The 22605-nt window shown below is 32.3% G+C and overlaps 2 protein-coding genes across 5 annotated transcripts; both read left to right on the plus strand.

Annotated features, from left to right (window-relative positions):
• The first annotated feature begins 249 nt into the window (after positions 1-249).
• On the plus strand, positions 250-16560 carry LOC124443144 (xanthine dehydrogenase/oxidase-like). 4 transcript variants are annotated; one of them, XM_046993693.1, is made up of 39 exons: positions 250-426; positions 1496-1643; positions 2073-2176; positions 2509-2570; positions 2898-2996; positions 3819-3895; positions 4651-4715; positions 4830-5013; positions 5117-5193; positions 5275-5394; positions 5622-5645; positions 5782-5884; positions 6151-6218; positions 6435-6512; positions 6853-6957; positions 7230-7296; positions 7363-7463; positions 8186-8344; positions 8730-8810; positions 8886-8927; positions 9360-9504; positions 9678-9827; positions 10380-10459; positions 10562-10671; positions 11317-11421; positions 11483-11561; positions 11887-12001; positions 12115-12195; positions 12283-12392; positions 12537-12591; positions 12679-12737; positions 13101-13262; positions 13456-13546; positions 13642-13685; positions 14133-14266; positions 14403-14534; positions 14757-14880; positions 15800-15896; positions 16028-16560. In XM_046993693.1, exons 2-39 carry the CDS (start codon positions 1526-1528, stop codon positions 16204-16206), a joined length of 3786 nt encoding a protein of 1261 aa, XP_046849649.1. In that variant the 5' UTR covers positions 250-426; positions 1496-1525; the 3' UTR covers positions 16207-16560. The 4 variants fall into 4 exon arrangements, with proteins under 4 accessions (XP_046849649.1, XP_046849640.1, XP_046849633.1 ...); XM_046993684.1 differs by having other exon boundaries at positions 251-435; XM_046993677.1 differs by lacking the exon at positions 250-426 and adding an exon at positions 435-579.
• A 2718-nt stretch (positions 16561-19278) lies between these two features.
• Positions 19279-22305, plus strand: LOC124443183. The gene is made up of 5 exons (XM_046993722.1): positions 19279-20613; positions 21532-21593; positions 21729-21806; positions 21895-21969; positions 22131-22305. Exons 1-5 carry the CDS (start codon positions 19320-19322, stop codon positions 22230-22232), a joined length of 1611 nt encoding a protein of 536 aa, XP_046849678.1. The 5' UTR covers positions 19279-19319; the 3' UTR covers positions 22233-22305.
• Positions 22306-22605: the final 300 nt, after the last annotated feature.

Below are 22605 nucleotides of genomic sequence, written 5' to 3' on the forward strand. Positions count from 1 at the left end.
TACTTCACTTTAAATTTTTGGGCTTACAAATTTTGTTTGTTTCTCAGATTGATCACATTCATAGTGATATCCATGGTAGCGAAAAGTGTGTGGTCACGTGGGGGGAAAACGAAACAATTTCTATTGGAGGAATATGACAAGAGTTTGTAAGCACTAGCCAATTTTTAATCATATATTTTTGCCATGCACTTTGTCTACTTAAGCCTGTTTGGACAAATGCATATCAAAGTCATGAACACTTTTTACGCCACTTGTAATATTTCATACTCCCATTCGCACGAATATATTTTCGTTTCGAAAAATATCGCTTCGCGCGAAAAAAATCGCAAGTGGAAGTCCGGCGGCTTAAACCACACTTCACACTAACGTTGCGCGAGGTTGATCATTCAATGCAAGAAATTATTGAAGTCATCAAGTTACTCAGGAGTAAGAAAGGTTAATTATTTCATTTTGTTACGAAAAACCCGTAGTTATGGGCTGCCTATGATTGCATGAGAAATTAAGAATATCTTTGCTTGTTGTTCAAGAGACAGAATATTCAAACTTCGTATGGATTTTATTCTTAATAGAAACTTTGAGGTTAAATTATTCATCATGCTAGTTCAATTTGGAATTTTCACATACTGACATCGTACACAGAAATAAACAAAAATATCTGGATCCTAGACTTGCAGCAGCAGCTGCTGAACAGTAAACACTGCCTTGCAGTGAAACTTCTGTTCGTTCTGGCAAAAAAACCGTTTAAGAAATATGGAAATAACTTTATGATTTTGCTTAAACATACTTAATCCGGACTATTGTACTTGAGTGTTTTTAAAACGTTTTCAATTTCATTTTTTATAATTCATGTTCTTCAGTGCTTGATCTGCAACTGAACTGCACTCAGCAACTTAGCATAAGTGTGTATATTAAGAAATAAAAGATTTTTACTGTGTTTACACAGCCTTATAAAATTGAGAAGACCTTTGGATAAATTCTGAGCTGATCATTGTAAGCCTTACACAGAAGGTGGAGATTTGCACCTTCTCAAGAGTCCAAACATGAAAAACATCTTTTATTTCTTTTTTAAAATAGAAATAATAAGAAACAGATAAATTTGAAAGAAAATAAAATGTTTGAATTTTTCCTGATGAGTGTATTCATGATTGATTTGCAAATTTTCTCGGACTAATTTAATTTATCGAGGTGATCGGTTTACACAGGCTTAGCTCACTTATGCAAACACAGTTATACCTGTGCAAACTCATGTTTAGAACAATAAGCACATGTGTTTTATTGTGTTTGATATGTTTAGACCAATCAGAACATGTGTTTTATTGTGTTTGATATGTTTAGACCAATCAGAACATGGGTTTTATTGTTGTTATTGTGTGATAAATAAATATCATTTTCAATATGTAACTATTTTAAACAATAAAAGTTGTCCACATACAAAGAAATTGTAAATAAATTATATTAATTTTTTTTGTATTTACAAATTTTTTGTTTTATCTAGGATTCCATTGTGGTAAATCAAGTTTTCACAATGGAAGGTCCCGTTAGTGAAGTTTATGTTGAAGTCAATGGGGTTGGATATAAAATCACTAATACAAGTACAAAAATTTCATTGAATGAATGGCTACGAGCTCAACCTGGTTTGAAAGGTTATTTAACTTACCATTTTGTATGCATTCAGTGACGTAGTAAACCTGTAAAATTGGTTCAGCTTTGTTAATTCTTTAGTTTTCAGTCACTGTAAAAACAACAAATTTCTAAAGAAATGAATAATGCTAATGTCTAAAATTTACATAGCAGGACCAAATCATGTGGGCTGGCTATGCCACTTTATGCAATGGTGTTTAAAGAATCAATAGACTATCTATATATTTGTTTTATTTTCACTCAAAATTATACAAATGTTACTGTAACAGGAATCAATGTAATGCATTATAAAAATTTTTGTTTATTTTCTCAATAGTGGTCATAATGTGGATAGTTTAGCTTTATCAAACGCAAAATAATGTTAGTTTTTATAAGAAGATAATGCAAAGTTATTATTGTAGGGATTAAATGAGATAACAATGATTGTTTAGGAACAAAGGTTACATGTCAACAGGGTGGATGTGGATCATGTGTGGTAGCATTAACAAAACAAGATCCTGTTACAGGAAAACATAAGACAATTGCTGTCAATAGTGTAAGATAATCATGTGTGTATTATGTCATATTCATCATTCTCAAAATATACAGATTGAAGTAAACATCTTTAGATTTATTTCATGGATTATTTAATTGTTTTTCACTCTTAAAACAAGATTACTTCACTGAGTTTGTTTATATTTTGATTTTATTGATAATATTAGCAAACAGTATGTGGTTTGAATTTTTATTGATAATGCATGTTTGTCATGTATTGTATAGGTTTTACTTACATCATAATGATTGTAACAAAGTCATCATACAAAATGAAATTGATATAGTACCATAATTTATTACAATACACAATCAATAAAATGACTTTCATTGTAGTGTCTAATTCCATTATATGGTGTGGATGGTTTAAAAGTCAAAACTATAGAAGGGATTGGCAGGTTTGTTGTTCAACACATTATATAACCTTTAAAACACTGTGTACATCATCAATTGTTGACCTAGAAACAATATTGCAGTATTTTCTTGACTTGCGGTATCTTTTTAGTTGATTGTACTTAATATACTTAATGTTGTTAGCAAGATACACAATGAAACACACATAGTGTTTGTTGAATTAAATATACTTTCTGACCGTTGCTGACTTTCAAGGTATAAAGGCATGTCATAAATTTCCATTAAATGACATTTCATAGAAATTAATTACAAAGTAACTTTTAGATACAAGCTTGCAAATACAAACAAATTTTTTTTATAATACACCATAGCAGTCGTGTAGGTTATCATCCAATCCAAGATCGTATAATTCATTCAAATGGAAGTCAATGTGGATTTTGTACACCTGGAATGGTTATGAATATGTATAGGTATGTAGTGATTTTATTGTACACCTGGAATGGTTATGTATATGTATAGGTATGTAGTGATTTTATTGTACACCTGGAATGTTTATGGAGATATATGTACAGGGTGTATAATAAAAGTAGACTTTTGAAAATAAAGCAGAACGTTTGGTTATTCTAAGTATTTTAACGTTCTCTGGTATAGCTGTTATTGAAGCATTTTTTCATTTTTAGAAATTTCATCACAAGCTGAGCCAGAGAATGTTAAAGTACTTAGAATAACAAAAACGTTTTGTTTGTAAATGATGATCGTCCAGGTTAATAAAGTTCTGAGAGTCCCAAAAATTTTTTGACTCTGAAGATGACTACCGCTAAGGTTGTCGAAACGTCACTCAACAACAACAAAAACAGTCCTTCTCAGGACTTTATTAACCTGGATGATCATCATTTACAAACATGTAACGATACTCCCGGGTTCAAACCATTTACTTTAAAAAGTTTTTGCTTAGCCTGCGTGTGTCTTTTTTTAGAGAACTTTTTCCTAAACTTTACTTTTTTTTTATACACCCTGTATAAGTACCTATGTATGTAGTGTAGTCAGGACACCTGGGATGGGTACCTACGTATGTAGTGTAGTCAGGACACCTGGGATGGGTACCTACACGTATGTAGTGTAGTCAGGACACCTGGGATGGGTACCTACGTATGTAGTGTAGTCAGGACACCTGGGATGGGTATAAATAACTAAATATAGAACAAAAATGTTGAATTTTTTATCGCATTGTATGAAACTAATAAATTTGATACTATTTCATCACATTAATAGTTATATTTTATATTTTTGAGTTTGTTGTGTGAAAACCCATTACCAACTAAACAAGAAATTGAAGACAGCTTTGATGGAAATATCTGTCGTTGCACTGGTAGCTATAAATAATGTAATACCTCATTTGTAACAGTTATCAGTCCATACAGGTTACAGATATCTTTCCTATCTGTAACCTGTATCTTTTCTATCTGTAACCTGTATCTTTCCTATCAGTAACCTGTATCTTTCCTATCTGTAACCTGTATCTTTCCTATCTGTAACCTGTATCTTTCCTATCAGTAACCTGTATCTTTCCTATCAGTAACCTGTATCCTTCCTATCAGTAACCTGTATCTTACCTATCTGTAACCTGTATCTTTCCTATCTGTAACCTGTATCTTTCCTATCAGTAACCTGTATCCTTCCTATCAGTAACCTGTATCTTACCTATCTGTAACCTGTATCTTTCCTATCTGTAACCTGTATCTTTCCTATCTGTAACCTGTATCCTTCCTATCAGTAACCTGTATCTTTCCTATCTGTAACCTGTATCTTTCCTATCAGTAACCTGTATCTTACCTATCAGTAACCTGTATTTTTCCTATCTGTAACCTGTATCCTTCCTATCAGTAACCTGTATCTTTATTACTGCTTACTAGCTAATAATCCTAATATTCAGTTTTTGGTTATCATTCTTTGTTGACTGTTATCAAGTAGACTGTCATCTGGTACTATCCAGTATCCAACAAAGTCGTATCTTGTACATCCCTAATCTATCCTACCATCAAAGTTTTTTACATTTATTTGATACATACTGTGTATGTTTTTTATCAATATTCAACTTTGACTTTGACTTTTTGACTTTTCAAGGTTATCGTCCTATTCTTGATGCCATGAAGTCTTTTGCACAAGATGAAAATCCAATTGATATTGAGGTAGGAATTTCGTGGTTGCTAATTTCTTTATTTTAAAACTGTTTTGTTAAAATGTTAAATGTGTTATTCCTGTTTAGCAAGTGCACTTAATGTTGTAAATTTTTTTATTACCAGGATCTAACTAAATGTAAAGGCACTAAATGTCAAGAGAAATTCAAATCCTGCTTCAGTTGTTTTGATGTAACAAGTACAGCTTCTCCTCTTTGGTATAAACCTTTATCTCTCACCGATCTCTATAACATTCTGAAAGTACATTCGTCAGATTCAGTTAGATACATTGTTGGCAACACAGGAAAAGGTGAGAACGTTGACTTTAATTGTTTTTTATCATACATTGACTGCATTCACTCAACTCTATCAAGAATAAATAAAGTTTGATTTGTTTTATATGAAAATTTTAGGAGTTTACAAAGATGATGACAATGACATCGATGTTTACATTAATATTGCAGACATTCCTGATTTGAATATCATCAAGGTGCACATACATACATACGCCCTTAAATCCATACAAAACATTCCAACAACATTTGTTATAAATTTTGTCAATCATTTATAGGAATCTCAATCATCTTTACTGTTAGGAGCAGCTTTGTCATTAAGCACTGTGATTAACGAATTGATTGTTCGTTCTTCAAAATCAAAATCTTTTGATGTTTTAACCTCTCATATAAAAAAGGTATATTTTGTTCAATTGTTTTCTAGAGGACATAAATGTCATAATGTTTTAATGGCGTTTGGAATAGATTGAATGCTTTGAACATATTCATTTTTGGCATAAAACAAGAATGTTAAATGTTTAAGTTTCAACTTTAAAGTCTTTAGAAATCGCGACAACTTTAACCACCTTATACGTATTAACATTCCTTGCTTCAGGTGTTTTTGTAGTCTTGTTTTCTTGTCTAGGTTGCCAGTGTTCCTGTGCGAAATGTAAGTTGATGAAAATCCAAATTGATTTATTGTTCAATACCAGAATTAATCTCCTTTGGAGGAGAAGTTATTTGCTATCGTAGTTCGTCACGTGATATTTTATTTCGGTTTTATAAGATTTTTTATTCATGTGAAGGTTGGTTCATTTGGTGGTAACTTAATGTTACTTTACGAACATCGAGAATTTCCATCAGACATATTTACCATCATGGCGGCCGTTAATGTATCTCTAACAATTGGTATGTTGGTGTGTATGTAAGAAGTCCTTGGAAAAACTCATAAGTTCTTGTATATTTGTTATTGTCAAATGATAATAGAGAAACATGCCCGAATTTTCACTCCTGCTGTATGCACATTTTTCAAGTAAAGTTTAATTAATTTTTTTGGGAAAGTAATTCCAATGAATGATATTGTGTACATGTTTACATGTTATGGCAAACATAGTATCAAAGTGTAAACAGAAGTTTGACAAAAATAAAACAGTTAATTCTTTCATAAATTTCAGGTTCCGTTGATGGCTCTATAAATTCATATTCCCTTGAAGAATTTCTTTTATTGGATATGAAAAACAAGGTGAATTTTACATGTTTATACGTGTTGTTAAAATCCTTAGTTCGTGTGTCATTTGTCTTTTTGCCAATATGATGAGCTAGCAAAAGATACTTCCAGTAACACTTGCAGAATATTTTTATCTCCAAGGAATCTGTGCAGCATCAGAAAATGTTTATAAATATGTATTACTTATACTTAAACACTGTTATTAAGATATATATATGTATATATTGTAAGGTTTTAATTAGTGTGGAAGTACCATATTCTATCAAGAATGAAGTTGTTTCAACGTTCAAGATCATGCCAAGACATCAAGTAAACAACATTAATGTTTTTATCATTATTCATATTCTTTGGATACTTTTATCTCGTTAAGATATAAAGTTGTGTTCAACGATACGGCGCCGTTATGTTGATGAAGGTTTTTTAACAATGTACAAATAAAAAATGTCATTATTACTTATTTTATGTGACATGTCTTTATTGTTAAAGTTTCTCAACGTGAATAAGTAAAAAATAAGAAATTGGATTGCTAAACTTTATATACCTACGATGTATACTGACAATAACAATAGCTATTGATGTTTTGATGACCACGTTAAAGATTTTTGCGTTATTGTGTTCATTGGTTATAGAATTGTGGTTCTTTTCATAGAATGCGCATGCGTATGTAAATGCTGGCTTCAGAGCAGTTGTTGGTTCATGTTTAACAATTCAAGATACGCCAAGTTTGATATTTGGTGGAATAAAACTTTCTCCGGTGAGATTTTCATTTTGGGTGAATGGAAGCTTTTGTGTCTATTTCATAACAATGAACTTTGTAGTTTCTTGCTAAAAATCTACCGTACCTTTGTATAAAGTCATGTTCTTACATACAACTTTATGCTTGAACAAATAAAACAATTTTTTATCTTATTTCAAATTGATTTTTCCGATGTGATCGCATTTTTTGCATATTTTACTTCAGCTGTTGTTTGTTTTCATGCTTTGTAATGCAATTTCAGAAGGCCGACCATTCAGTTTTTTTCTTAGCTTCGTGCGAGGGAAACTGAAAAATATCTTTCTGGAAAAAATCTTCTCGATGCTTCCACTTTTAAAGGTATAAAGCACTACATCTGTTAATTCATTAAAAATTTTGTTTTGCTTTATGACTTTATCTTGACAGATGCCTTAGCCATTTTAAAAAAAGAAATATCGCCGGATTCATTTCCCACTTTCACTTCTGTGAAGTATAGAAAAACTGTTGCGTTAGGTTTGTTTTATAAGGTAAATGTCTGGTCTTAAAGTCAGTTTTATTCTTCATCAAATCTGTTCCAACTAGAAAAACATCCATCTTGTTCTGGTTAAACAAACACCTGTGATGTAACTGCTATGAGCTCTGGGTGGGCGCAGCCACGGGCATCCAAGCAATCAGCAGGCATTTGGGGAGGGGGGGCACCCTAAATGTCAAATGGTGTTATTTACGAAAATTGAGATAAAAAGTAGGTTTATATTTCGGCAAGTGCAAGCACAGGAAATTTCGTATTCATTATTCAAAATCATTCATGAATTTTTGTGTGTGGAGGTAAATTGAAATCTGTACTTGGAATTTTTTTGTATATCAATAAGAACAGTTATAACATTGTGCCTTATTAACGATTATTAATTAAGAAGATTGTTAGATTTGGGGGGGGGGGCAGCTTGGTTTGAACTTACGCCACTGATAACTGCCTCTCTTGTTCTGTGTCAGTCCTGTTCCCGCCAAATACATACTCACATTTGCAACAACCACGTGACTTTATTGCCTACCAACTTTTTAAATATTTGTGTAACCTGTCAGCATCCTTGTTTCAAGTCACGTTATTTAACATACCACCATCCATAATGTTGTCACAAACATATACCTCTCAAAATGTTGTTTTAAACTTATATTTTGTATAAAATAACCCATTCTCTAGAATTAGATGGGATAATGAAAAGTTCTTGAAGTGTATGTTTTTGTTCTTTAGTTTTATCTTTTGCTTCTTGGAGATAAGGCAAGTGCGAGGGTAAAATCCGCTTCCTTGCCATATATTCGACCGATTTCTTCAGGAAAACAGAGTTATGACACTGATGCTAGTCGCTATCCACTTACAAAACCTATGACGAAGATTACTGCGAAGTATCAGGTTCATTTTTATGTTGAATAATTCATATTGTATTTGATAGTCAATTTTATTTATCTCTGCGAATTATCTTGAATTATTTTTCGTGCATGGCAAAGCTCTTGTGAGTGTGAGCTTAGCTTGTTTACTTGTTTACGAAATTTCCACGATATGACATTTAATTTACCAATTCAAAACTTTTCCTGTAACTTTGTTACATAAAGTCTTCATCAAAACACTCTATTGCATAAGACTAAGTTATTAAAAAAATACGCGAGAGAAAGTTTCAGTTTTCATGTTTTGTTGTAAAGTTTGACCAATAATGTTTTTATTTTTATCTCTGTGTTGTGGAATGAAAAACTATTTTAGACAATCATGTGAAATAATGTAAATTATTTATTAACTTCAGGCATCTGGTGAAGCTCAATATACAGACGATATTCCAAAACAAGATGGTGAAGTTTACGCTGCATTTGTTACTACAACAGTGGTGAATGAATTCTTTCTTTGTAGTTAAATTAACTCAAGAGAAGTTAAGAAAAAGTAAACATGACCTTTGTTTCAGGCGAATTGTAAGATTGGAAATATTGATACGTCCAAAGCCATGGTACGTGTGATCGTTTTTTTGTGGATTGTAATGATCTTCTCGCTGCTCGTAATGATCCTTTTGTGGACTGTAATGATCCTCTCGTTGTTCGTAATGATCCTTTTGTGGACTGTAATGATCCTCTCGTTCGTAATGATCCTTTTGTGGACCGTAATGATCTTCTCGTTATTCGTAATGATCTTTTGTGGACCGTAATGATCCTCTCGTTCGTAATGATCCTTTTGTGGACTGTAATGATCCTCTCGTTGTCCGTAACGATCCTTTTGTGGACCGTAATGATCCTCTCGTTCGTAATGATCCTTTTGTGGACTGTAATGATCCTCTCGTTGTTCGTAATTATCCTCTTGTGAACTGTAATGATCTTCTCGTTGTTAGTAATAGTTAATCATTGTCCAATAACCGGGAATTTAATTTCCTAATGTTCGATTTTAGGCAATACCTGGTGTTCTCAAGTTTATATCAGCTGAAGATATTCCTGGTGTAAATAACTTTATTGCTTCGGCTTCTTCTTATGAACAAGTGTTTTGTGATGAAGAGGTTGGATATGCTGGACAAGCTGTTGGTGTCATTGTTGCAGGTAAAGTATGGAAGATGAGGAGATAGTGATATTTTCCAATGTAAATGAGTAAAGTAAGAAATATACGCAGTTTGTGCATGATAGAATATTTTTATTCAATAAACTATCAACCCGAGATGATCTTATTTTACATTAAATGTATTGATGTAACATTCCAATGTTTTTGTATTTAGAAACTCAAAGTATTGCTGATAAAGCTGCTGAAAAAGTTGAGATTACCTACACTGAGTGTAAAAAACCAATTATTACTATAGAAGATGCCATAAATGCTAAATCTTTCTTCACGGATGAAACTGTAAACTACACGTATGGAGATACTGACAGTAAGAATTTCTTGTTATGCATTGGCTATATTTGTGTCTTTTTGTGATGATTTCGACATGTTTTGTTTAGTTTTGTGATATATTAGCCCTGTTTGTATATTCTGCAATTGATATTGTTGAGATTTTAGAGGCATTTGCGGAATATTGAGAGTCCTGCTTAGTTTCTTCCGTCTTTCGGTTTTTTCATCTTTAACCCTATCCCTGAACTAACTCAAGAGATTCACATATCGAGCAACATGCAGAAATGAAGTGATGTTGAAGTTTTATTCACATATCGAGCAACATGCAGAAATGAAGTGATGTTGAAGTTTTATTCACATATCGAGCAACATACAGAAATGAAATGATGTTGAAGTTTTATTCACATATCGAGCAACATGCAGAAATGAAGTGATGTTGAAGTTTTATTCACATATCGAGCAATATACAGAAATGAAGTGATGTTGAAGTTTTACACCAATTGCAGATGTTTAAAGTAGTCTATGAACCTTCAATCCAAAAATAAGACATTGCTTAAGTTCATTAGAGCCATCAGTTATGTTTTTATGTCAGGTGCGATGAAATCAGCAGATCACGTGGTTAATGGTGAGATTTCCATGGGAACGCAACATCATTTTCATATGGAAACTCATGTATGTAAAATCGTAAATTTTTATCAAGACTGTGACCTGTCTATCGTTTATTCTATGAAAGTAAGCTTCTCGAAGATTTACGAATTATTTACCCTTTTTTAGATAAGTTTATGCATTCCTGGTGAAGAAGAAATGGAAGTTTTTGCTGCTACACAGTGGATAGAAAATACTCAAGCTGCCATTGCTCAAGTGTTGAATCTTCCTCAGAAAAGGTAAAAGATTACGTAGTTTTTTGTGATTTCTAACTGAGCCACATAATTTTTTTATCTTCTCAAGTTAAATTGCTTTATCAAACATTTGAAGACATTTTGATTTCAACAATACACCAACTTATATACTCCTCATTTCAGTATGTACCTTTCTATACATTTCAGTATGTACCTTTCTATACATTTCAGTATGTACCTTTCTATGCATTTCAGTATGTACCTTTCTATACATTTCAGACCTTTCTATGCATTTCAGTATTTCACATTTCAGTATGTACCTTTCTATACATTTCACCTTTCTATACATTTCTGTACCTTTCTATACATTTCAGTATGTACCTTTCTATACATTTCAGTATGTACCTTTCTATACATTTCCTATACATTTCTATGTACCTTTCTATACATTTCAGTATGTACCTTTCCTTTCAGTATGTACATTTTCAGTATGTATGTATACATTTCAGTACATTTCGTTTCCAGTATGCAGTATGCTATACATTTCAGTATGCAGTATGTACATTTCAGTATGTACCTTTCTATACATTTCAGTATGTACCTTTCTATACATTTCAGTATGTACCTTTCTATACATTTCAGTATGTACCTTTCTATACATTTCAGTATGTACCTTTCTATACATTTCAGTATCCACGTTTCTTGCAAACGTTGCGGTGGTTCTTTTGGAAGTAAAGCTTTACGTGAAGCAATGAATTCCACAGCTTGCGCTTTAGCTGCATATGTAATGAATAGGTTCGTATAATTTATAATAATTATTGTGAATAAATCTATGATGGATTTTGATCTTTTACAGACCTGTTCGTTTGAGAATGAATTTGAGAACAAACATGACTATGGTTGGAAAACGTTTTCCTTATATTGCAAAGTATAAGGTATTTTTTCTTTATTACTACCTTCCACAATTTACAGTACAACTTAAAATGCCTTGAATGAACTTAGACGTGTTGGAAGTACGATCTTTCTAAGGAAACACGACATGGAATGTCTATATCATGCTTACGTAGTTTAAAGGCAAACTTGATTAAATTAAAACAAGTATAAAATAAAACAATATAAAGTTGATGATGAATGCATAAGAATAACTCTCATACACAGAAATGCGTCCGTCATTTACACTGTTTCTAAATCATTATTTATTCATTATTATACATCACGAAGTACATAGGAACAAACTGTGAGGATAATTTCATTGATTAGGTCGGTGTGAGTAAAGAAGGAATATTAAAAGCAGTTGAGCTTTCGGTGTACTCAGGCTGTGGTCTTGCTACGACAGAAACATTATTACCTTATATGTCTACGTTTGTCGACAATGGTACGTCTAGATTTTTGTATTGGATATTTTCATTATTTTTATTATACCAATCCTGTTTCTTTTCGGAGAAAGTCGGAAAAACCTTGAAGTTAAAATACGATATCATTTTTTAGCTTACTTTTGTGAAAACTGGAAATTTTTTGGAGTTCACTGCAAGACAAACACCGCTACAAGTGCAGCCACTAGATCACCGGGTATCTCAAAAAATCAGTTTTTCTATAAAAATTCTCTTGTGGAGTTCTTTAATCCTTTTTTTCTGCTCACTCTTCTTCACTTCGTAGGAACTATTCCATCGATATTTATTATCGAAACAGTCATGAATCACGTGGCAAAGGTGCTGGGTAAAAGCCCGGATGTAATACGTGAGATAAATTTTTACAAACAGGGACAGGTGAAAATAATTATATTTCTAAATTTTAAAATGTATTTTGTCTTTAAACAATGTTTCACAGTGTTTTAGTCGTATTAATAAAACATATTTTATGGGATAATTGGTAAATCTTTGTTGCTAAACATAAGATTTTTTCTTATGTAGACAACGTTTTATAAACAGCCTCTTCCATACTGCAGTATTTCAAAAATATGGCAAGGTAAAATGAATAATATACTAAACTCAAACAAACACTTTTTTAAAAACATCGTGTTTTTAATTCCATAAATAAATGTTCTTATTTCAGATTTAAAAATCTCAGCTGAATTTGAAAAACGTAAAGCTACAATTGCTGACTTCAACAAGGTTTTTGTCAAATACAACAGTGTTTGTTTATGTTAGAGTTTGCTTATTTGTGGCACAAATTAAAGTTTATTGCTCCAAATTTTCCGTGTCCTCTTTTCTTACAGTCATGGCCATGTTTTGTTGTTTATATGTTTGGTTTGTATGCATATTTGTTGCTAGGAGTGTCCACTTTAGTTGCTAGGAGTGTCCACATTAGTTGCTAGGAGTGTCCACATTAGTTGCTAGGAGTGTCCACATTAGTTGCTAGGAGTGTGTTAACATATTTCGTAACTAAATAACCACGTGACTTCATACTTGGATATCTGTTATCTCAATGTTTGTTACTTCAGTTTTGATATATGTCAAGTGCAATTTTATTTTTAGTCAAATCGCTGGCGTAAACGTGGTATAAGTATGGTACCATTACGTTATGGTGTAGAATGGTCGGGTTCCCAGTACACAGCTTATGTTGCAATATTCCGTAAAGATGGAACGGTCTCAATTTCTCATGGTGGTGTTGAAATGGGACAAGGAATTAATACCAAGGTTAACGGAAATACAATCAGCTTTTGCCTTCATACACATGCCTTCATACATTTGCCTTCAGACACCTGCCTTCAGACACCTGCCTGCATACACCTGTCTTCATACATCTGTCTGCATACATCTGTTTTCATACACCTGCCTGCATACATATGCCTGCACTGCTAGAATGTTGCAATTTAAAAATCTGTTCTAGGTTTGTCAAGTGGCTGCATATACTTTGGGTTTTGGTTTGACTGTAGATCAAATTTCTGTGAGACCAGCGACAAGTTTCATGAATCCGAACGGTAGTAAATCCACATTTCAATAAACGTATATCTTCAGTAAATTTTTTATCCAATATGTTTTATTTTTATCCATTTTTATCCATTTTTATCCATAGGTTCCGCTACATGGGCGAGCATAGGCAGTGAACTTTGTTGTAAGGTGTGGTGCGTCGTCTAGCCTTACCATGTTTTTACATCTTGACTGCAAATTTTTCAGCAGTCGTTAAAATTACTTTAGTATTTACAGAAAATTGATTTTGTTTATTTCCTGTAAATGAACACAAACATATTTGACGGCAGAAGTAAAACAATTGACTAGTCTGGTCACTGTAATTTTTAGAATTACCTTATTTTAGTCCCCAGAAGGACCTAGGTGTTTTTAGACAAAAAGTTAACAATTAAATAGATTTGACACTTTTAACTAATCACTGTTTTAGACATAATCATCTGATGACACTAGTAGCCAATCACTGTTTTAGACCAAGTCATTTGGTGACAATATTAGCCAATCTCTGTTTTTAGACCAAGTCATGTGACTAATTGTAGCATTGCATCACTTAAATGACTTCTTAATCATTGTTTTAATGAAAATATGAACATGTTGCAGGCTGTTATCAATTGTTGTACTGCTCTCAAAGAAAGAATTTCTCGTGTTGCTAAAGATATGAAGCCTGGAACGAGTTGGAAAGAGATCATTGCTAAATGTTACGATTCAAAAGTTGATTTGTCCGAAAAGTACAAGTATGGAAACGTATCTTGTTTTATGATTATTTACTCTTATCTGTTGGCATTACTTTATTTTGATTATAGTCATATTTTATAAGGTGCAGGAAGAAAGAATGTATCAACAGCGTATCTGTATTATTTTTTTTTTGAGGTTGTTTGAGGAAACTTCTCATCCTTTTAAGTATAATAGTTATGGTTCAACTTGTACTGAAGCAGAAATTGATGTTCTTACTGGTGAAACTGAAATAATAAGAAGTGATATTTTATTTGATTGTGGATCAAGGTACTAAATATAATCATGTATATTATGATTCGTCTCGCGTCTAGGTTGTCATGTACAAATAACTTTGGCAAATATTTTTAATCGTTATACATTGCTGAAACTATCTATTAATCTGTTTAACCGAAACAATTTCATTTTATGAAATTTTTACATAAAATCAATGTCTTCTTGGTTTTTTGTCTTTTCTTTTTCATTGTGGCTGTCATAATTTTTGTTGTTTAGTATGAACCCTGAAATTGACGTTGGTCAAGTAGAGGGAGCATTTATAATGGGTCTTGGTTATTGGCTTACAGAGAAAGCTATTTTTGACGAGACTGTTGGTCTTCAATTAAATACAGGAACTTGGGTAAATATAGTTTTCTTACTTCAATATTTTTATGTATTTACACTTGTTATGATCTTGCAGTCAAATTGAGAAAATTGATTGTAAACATTAATGTGTTTTATTGTCATTTTTCGACATTTTTAAACGCAATGATAACATGTATTTACTATAATCATGAAACAACAACATCGTTAAGCAATTTCAAAAAAAAATATAATATACACAATAGTTATTAAATAATACAACTTAGATCTCTCTCTTGCTTTCTCAGGCTGCGTTTACCCCTATACCCAATGAGCTAGAACCCAATCTACCAGATATCTGACTCTGCCAAAATTCTATAGTTGCGACTTGCGTGTAGTAATCCATCTTGAAAGGTGAAAAATTGACGATATTTACGATTAATATCTGCTTTATATACAGTTGCAAAGTTGATAGTCTAAGTTTAACTTTTAAAATATTTGATATGATTGGGTTTTTAGCTTATTTTTTATTTTGAGTTTTGCTTTTTGTCATTTTTCAAGATGGCGTCCTTTCCTCACCTTGACACGGTAGTTAGATATCTAGAGAAATGTGTTCTACATCATTTCCTATACCGGATTCGCTCATCACCACACCTTAATTTGCTTTAAGGGTCAACATTTTATTTTATTGTGTTTATGACGTTAACAATTTCACTGCCTTTTATTTCAAAGAAAATTTAACCTGCTACGATAGTAATCCGGAATAGTGTAGACGATGCCTCAGTTTTCTTATTATTTCATGATAGTTTTCTGAACACTGTCTACGTTATCCCCCTTTATATTGACTTAAATAGAAAGAAAATGGCCAATGAAACATTTTATTTATGGAACTGCTTTTATTTCGAGGTTGATGATAAAGATTTCAGTTGTAGGTAAGACTATATATATCAACATTCTTTTTACGTCAATTTTCGTAGGATTACCATCCCCCGTCTTCAAAAGACATTCCTGTTGATTTCCGGGTGTCTTTGTTGAAGGACGCTCCAAATCCTCTTGGTGTTCTTCGTTCTAAAGGTATGAAAATCATTGTCAATTGTCAACCTCCTGTTTCCATATTCAATCTAGAAATTTTACATACATTTTGTTAGATGCTTGTCATAAAATGATGTTTTTGTAGTTCCCATGTAAATATTTTTGATTTTCAGCTGTTGGTGAGCCGCCTCAATGTATGTCGTGTTCAACTCTTTTTGCTGTTCAGGATGCCATTTATAATGCAAGAGAAGAAATTGGTAAAAGTAAAGACTACTTTGCTCTTAATGGTCCTGCGACTGTCGATGAAATTCAATTAAATTGTTTAGTCGATCCTTCTCAATTTGTGCTGTAATGTATAAAATTGAGCCTGCAAACCTCGCTTGCTTTCTTCATATGTGTTTATTGATGTTGTGCTAATGAAAAATCTAGATTTTGTATGATTATTTTTATTTACGATAATGCAAAACGTTGATTGGGTTAGGTTGATTTATTGCTTTGATTATGATGCAAATTATAAAGTAGCTATGTATATATGTCAATGTAAAGAATTCTAAATTATTGAAATCTTTAGTTAAACTTCGCATGTAGTTGTTCAGTTATATGATCAGATATTTATACTACATTTTTGTAGACTATGGACGAGTTTTGTTATTATTATTGTCTTTAAGGTAGCATCTTAAAACCATCAATAAAGTGTAGAGTTTGACCATTGTGTTTTTTTCGTAAATGGTCGCTTGGAATATTAAATGAGCGAAATTGCATGATGTTGCAAATGTGTGTTTGGCCGTTGGCGTAGTTTTAAGTGTTGAATCAAAAATGGAATGTAGAGATCTTGCTCTACACAGCTCGAAATTGGCATATATTGAGGAACGGCTATAACCCAACGCTCTAATCATTCCATTTATCAAGGCATGATGGTATGTTAAAATAGTATTTGTTAAATAAAACATTTTGTAAATTGAAATTTTGTTATTTGGGTTCATATAAAGAAAATTAACACAAGTTAATTGTAACCTGGATATTAGTACTAGTTATTTATGAAGGTCTTTTCAACAATTGAGAAATTATTAGACAGACCAATTTAACAGGAAACGGTGGGCTTTAAAGTATTGAACGCTGAAGATATGTACAAGATATACAATCATTTGTAGTTACCCGAGTACGATTGCTAATAAAGAGCAAATTGACGTAAATTAATAATAATAACTTCTTTAAACTTATTTTTTAAGGCTGACACCATTCACCATTTGAAATTTTCACTCCCATAAAATGCTACAGTTATTGAAGAATTATGCTTAACGAATTCATAGAAAGTTGATAACAGCAACATGGTCTAATAATGTGTATAAATATGAGAATTTTACAATGTATTAATGATTTAGGGTTAAAATATTTCTGGAGAGGTGAGGAAAGTCATTTAGAAAGCAGTGTCTTTAAAGGATAATTGCATTGAGTGAGGATGATGTGAGAAATAAATATTAAAGAATTTGATAATTTCATATTGATTTTTTTGTTCATTGAACCAATGTTCGTGAAAAAATGAAGTGTTTTACAAAAATGAAGTATTTTACGATTCAAAGTAGAGTCACATAAGGTTTTCAACCCATATATAAATATCATTACAACTTTCAAAAGCCCAAACATGGGTTTCATTCATCCAATTTTTTGTAAGTTATCACATCTAGAATAGTTTCAATTTTAAAAGCCAATATAACATGACGTTTCTGCCAATTGATGCCGTCTTTACAAGTGCCTGACGCGTGACTCCATTTTAGAGATTATTTGGATTAGATCTTATTAGTTTTTCGATTTCCCTTATTCCCTTATTAGTAAATTTTGTTTATCCGTTAAAATTATCTCCGTTTTCTTCATTAACATTCATCTTCTAATATTTTGTTTAAAGAAATATCTGCTGTTATCTGTACATTTTTATCAGTTTACAGTGTTTATAGACGTTTATATTCACTTGTACATTTAAAACTTCCAAATCTTAAATTTTATTTCGTGATTGATTTTTTCATATACAATAATTAAATAGCAGTGCATGCTAAGTCTTTTTAAGTAATTTGATCAAAGTTAAACAGGTCGCCACATTTACAGGTCCTAAACATTTCTTTAACGGTTTTGTTGTTTTTTTTCTACATGGGTAATTTTTTCAACTGTGGATAACGTGGTCTTTGTTCTTATGGCCAGCTAGACGCCAATTTTCAACTGTTTATTGAATATTGGCTTTTGTCAACCTGCTATTATGGCCCATTCTTCCGAGTTCCGATTGTTGCCTTTTTGTTGTTTCAATAGGAGAAATCAATGTCTTATAACATTTTTATACGTCCTGACCTAGTGTAATTTTTGTATATCTTCAACAGCTAGCGACATATTTGTTAATTCTCCTATTGACTTCACAAAGTGTTGGGCTGAAAGTGATATTTATTGTCTAGATGTATATTATTTTTACTCTTTACGAACAAAGACCATATTAATGTCTGTAATTGCTTATAATAAAAGTATCTTGTTGATACTTTGCTATCAGCAGCATGTGTATGTGTGATTGTCAACAACATCTTCAAGAAGTATTTCTTTTATGAGTCATCAGTCATATTAGCCATCTTTCATTAGCAATAATGAAAATCTTCACCTGCATGGAATAAATTTTTAATATTTTTATCATTATCAGTTTAAGTTCAACTTGCCTAACGTAGTTGGTTTTCATTTTCATTCTCATGCAAGCAAATTATTTTTTTTCGTTAATATTTGTTTGAAGTCTTTGTTGGCAGCGTTTCGTATTGGGTAAAAGTCACTAAGCAATTGTGGAAAGTTCTTTCAGGAAGACATACGATTCTAAACATTTATTTTAATACATGGTAAAATTGATTTTTAACTTTCAAAACATTTACATTATACTGTGTAGTTTGTTGCATGAAAATTTCTTTCATCTGTTTGAACCCATTTGTTCGACTAAGATACTAGATACTAATCGCTTTCAATGCACATCGCGTCTCTTACAGGTAACAAATTGATGTTGAACATGAGTACATTTGGAAAACTTTCCTCATTTTTCTTAGAGTTAGAGAGATAATAGAAGTTGCATGGCAAAAGAATGAGTTGAGTTGCATTCAAGAAAGTTAAAGAAGAAAATTATTGGTAATAATTACGAAATAATTGATACATCAAGCTTCTACAGTGTATTATGAATATAATAATTACGCAATCATCCAGAACTATTGACGCAAATAAAAAATTTACACTCATGTATTAAAGAAACCAATATCATTCTTTGTCAGGTATTACCCAATAAACTTGCCTGTCGGATGCAGGTGCAGCCACGAAATATGACCGCAATGGCAAGATGTCATTGGTCGAGGACGGAAATACGTTAATTATTGATTTGCTCATATGAAATTAATGTTAAATTCTTAAATTATTTCATCACAACATAGTATAACATTCGTACACAGCGAAGGCAAAATGAGGCTACGTTTTAATAATAAAAGACGTCGAAATGGGAATCAAGTGTGCACATATGAAGCTTTTAAACCAACGAGATTCAACCTTTATGCAAAATCTGACGAACCATTGTGGTGTACGATCAAAAAGAATGATTCATTAGAAAGTTCTTCACCGACTGTTAAGAAGAAAAGCGTGACAGTCAAACTCAATCCAGTCGTTGGAGCCCGTTTAGCACGCAATGAAAGTCCCGCTCGCTCTACAAACTATACAGTCACGCAAAAATATGACGATAAAATTCGCATGTTGCAACAACAACGACAGAAAGAACGGATCAAAAGACGAAATCATTCCGCTCGTGCTGCAGATAATTTTATATATTCTCGTGGTGAAAATGTTGATGGCATACATAATCGTGATGCTCATACATTATGTTATTCCGATTATCGTTTGAAACAAACAGCAAGTATGCCATCGCCTGCATTTTATGTTATTTCTGATGAAGATGATTCTGTCGCCATTCAATTGAGAGACGTCGATTTGGAATCATCTCAATTAAAAAATGATGAAAAGTTAAACAAGTATGGACCAACAATTGACAATGACTATGAAAAACTACCCAATAATAACGAAATTACAGCACAAAAGCAGAATGGTATTTTAGAGAGACTACAATCACACAAACGCGTTTTACAATCATATTCCATGTCATACGATAATGCTTCACAATCTCCCGTTAGCGAGGTGCTTGATGCACCCCCAGAAATTCACAATTACAACGAACTATCAAAAGACTGCGAAAGTGTTGAGAAGTTGAAAACTGCGGAGGGAAGTTACACAAAAGCGGTACATGTACGTTCTCAAAGTATTTCAAATTCAACCGATTCTAAGATGATTTCGTGTGAGAATCGAGCGATCTCTCCAGTTACAGTGACCTATGCTGGGCAAAGAGAAAATGGATTCTTCAACAGATCAAGAACAAGTGAACGGCAATATGCAAAAAAGTTGGAAGGAAAGGAAAATGTTCAGAATGTGTTCATAAAGAGCAAAGAAATAAGAAAACCACTAATAATAAAAAATGAAGCTAGAAGTAAAGTATCTTCGAAGGAACCACCACTCGTTCAATATGAAGGAGAAACTAGACAAGATCGAGGGCAAGATGGCAATACTTTGACCATTAAAAATATTCACGAACAATCGCTTGACAGCTGCGATGAAAGAAATTATTATGAAATCAAAATGTTAATCACTGATCTTGATGATGCCTATGCGACAACGCCTTTATCAAGAAATAGTAGATATGATGTTTGTCAAGGTGAGAATTTCAGGATATTTTTATTTTACAATAGCAGTTTACTGCCAATGTTATAATACACCGTTCTATTCATTTGGGAATGAAAATGTCAGCTTGGAAGCTTCCTTTCAAGTATCAGTTGAAATTTTACATATTGAGTTTCATAACACGAAAAAATTTTAGTTGTCGATTACATCATTTCTATCTTTTAAATGGAATTCTTATGTTAAATATGTTTATAGTGAATCACAATAGAAAAACTAACGTTGTTAATTAGGCCTACGCAGAAATTATTTTTATACCATAAACAATACGATAGAATTTTAGGTTTTTAATTTATTGAAACAGTTCTCGTGTTGGTCTGAGGCAAAGGAAAAGCCTGAAATCCTAAATTTTTCCATTCATAAATTTTACACATGAAAATTTATCGATCTTAAGACGACGCGATCATCTGCAATGTTGTGAATTCTATGTTGTGCTAAAATTATAATGACCGCCATAACTGACGTGTCAAAGACTGTAATTATTTTTAACAGCTGGAGATGTAGTTGCTACTAAGCGTGTACATAATGTCTAAATATGGAGTTAATTTTTATAATATATTTTTGATAAGTTTTCATTTTATATCAATTGGCTGTTTTTGTTCAACACACTTCCTTGTTTGAGTCATGTCTTTCGAAGTCCTTCCGAATTTTTTACCAAACAAAAACAACACAAATGTAAATGAAGTATTGCCATCATTTATATTGTAATTGCACATTGCCAAGGGTATGTTTCCGATCTGTCAATATCATTCAAGTGGCTCTTTTCTTTCCCACACGGGTAGCGTTTCGCTTTTTGTTGTTGCGTTTCTTGCATTTCATTACATTACATGTCGAAGGATTGCAAATATTTGTTTCATTAATTTAAATCGTTGATTATGGAGTTTTCTTTCTACAGATGACAGTGTTGATGGTCACTATAAAGTAGTAAGACTACCTTCAGGACGACAAACTCGCAAGGTAAAGGTTTTTTTGTCGCAAAACCCAGAAATTCCCTGTCACTGAAACACGTATTTGTACCAAATTGCTTAGGCCCAAGCTTTTTGATGTTTTTTTTCATCAATATGCTTTACAGTGTTTCATTTTTAATTTTAGTTTCAAGTCTGTGTCTATCGAAATCCTTCTCTTGGATTTACAATTGGTGGAGGAAAAAACAGCTCTTCGCACGACCCTGTATGTATATTCATTCATCACATGTGGTAATGTTCCAGATATAGTGTCTTTGTAGAGAAAATATGTAATGTGTTCATTTTCATTATAGTCTATCTACGTTGTGTCTGTAAATCCAGCTGGTCCGTCATTTCATTTACTTTGCCATGGCGATCGAATTCTTGAGGTATTTTTACTTATTTCGTTTATTTCAATACTGAAATCATTCTATATTACTTGAAGTATCGATCAGTTTACATTTTGTGCTGGGCACACATGTACGTTTTTATATCTTTTATAGTGAAAATATTGCCCTCTGAGATAACTAAATTTTCTTTGTATTTTAAGGTGAACGAAATTAATTTACGAAATGTTTGTCATGAACATGCAGTTTTGTTTCTCACTCATAACCAAGAATTGGAACTTCTTATAGAAAGAGTTGTATTATGATGTGTTTTTAGCAGAATTTATGACGTATTTAAATGAATTTAAATTATTGAAATAAAATGAATGGCATGCTGCATTTACGTATGATTCATTCTGGATATATCTAATGATGCCCATTATTAGTAATATTTACAATTGGCAATAGTTCTAGTTCTGTGAAATCTCTTCAATGACTACTGGCTCTTGTAAACGATGACTAAATAAAAGTCACCATACATTCTGGTTATCGTATATCTTATACACCGTAAACCATTTTCATTGGTGAATTGTGTGATCTGTGAGCAATACACGACTGAATGTTAAATATACATGAGGTGTGTGAAAAGAGTCGAGTGTCGCGATCGTGGTGCACTTATTTGTCGTACCTAACTACGTC

Source organism: Xenia sp. Carnegie-2017, unplaced genomic scaffold (genome assembly GCF_021976095.1).
Source record: "Xenia sp. Carnegie-2017 unplaced genomic scaffold, XeniaSp_v1 HiC_scaffold_1, whole genome shotgun sequence".
Classification (NCBI taxonomy): Eukaryota; Metazoa; Cnidaria; class Anthozoa; order Malacalcyonacea; family Xeniidae; genus Xenia; species Xenia sp. Carnegie-2017.

What these genes read in the sequence shown, in the direction of transcription:
- LOC124443144 (XM_046993677.1), top strand. Translation starts at nt 550, where the DNA reads ATGGATTTTATTCTTAATAGAAACTTTGAG. An exon ending in TGTTGGTGTCATTGTTGCAG is followed by an intron (nt 9,505 to 9,677) that starts GTAAAGTATGGA and finishes TTTTGTATTTAG; the next exon opens with AAACTCAAAGTATTGCTGAT. An exon ending in TGCAGCCACTAGATCACCGG is followed by an intron (nt 12,196 to 12,282) that starts GTATCTCAAAAA and finishes TTCACTTCGTAG; the next exon opens with GAACTATTCCATCGATATTT.
- LOC124443183 (XM_046993722.1), top strand. Translation starts at nt 19,320, where the DNA reads ATGAGGCTACGTTTTAATAATAAAAGACGTCGAAATGGGAATCAAGTG. An exon ending in CAGGACGACAAACTCGCAAG is followed by an intron (nt 21,594 to 21,728) that starts GTAAAGGTTTTT and finishes TTTTAATTTTAG; the next exon opens with TTTCAAGTCTGTGTCTATCG. An exon ending in ATGGCGATCGAATTCTTGAG is followed by an intron (nt 21,970 to 22,130) that starts GTATTTTTACTT and finishes TTGTATTTTAAG; the next exon opens with GTGAACGAAATTAATTTACG.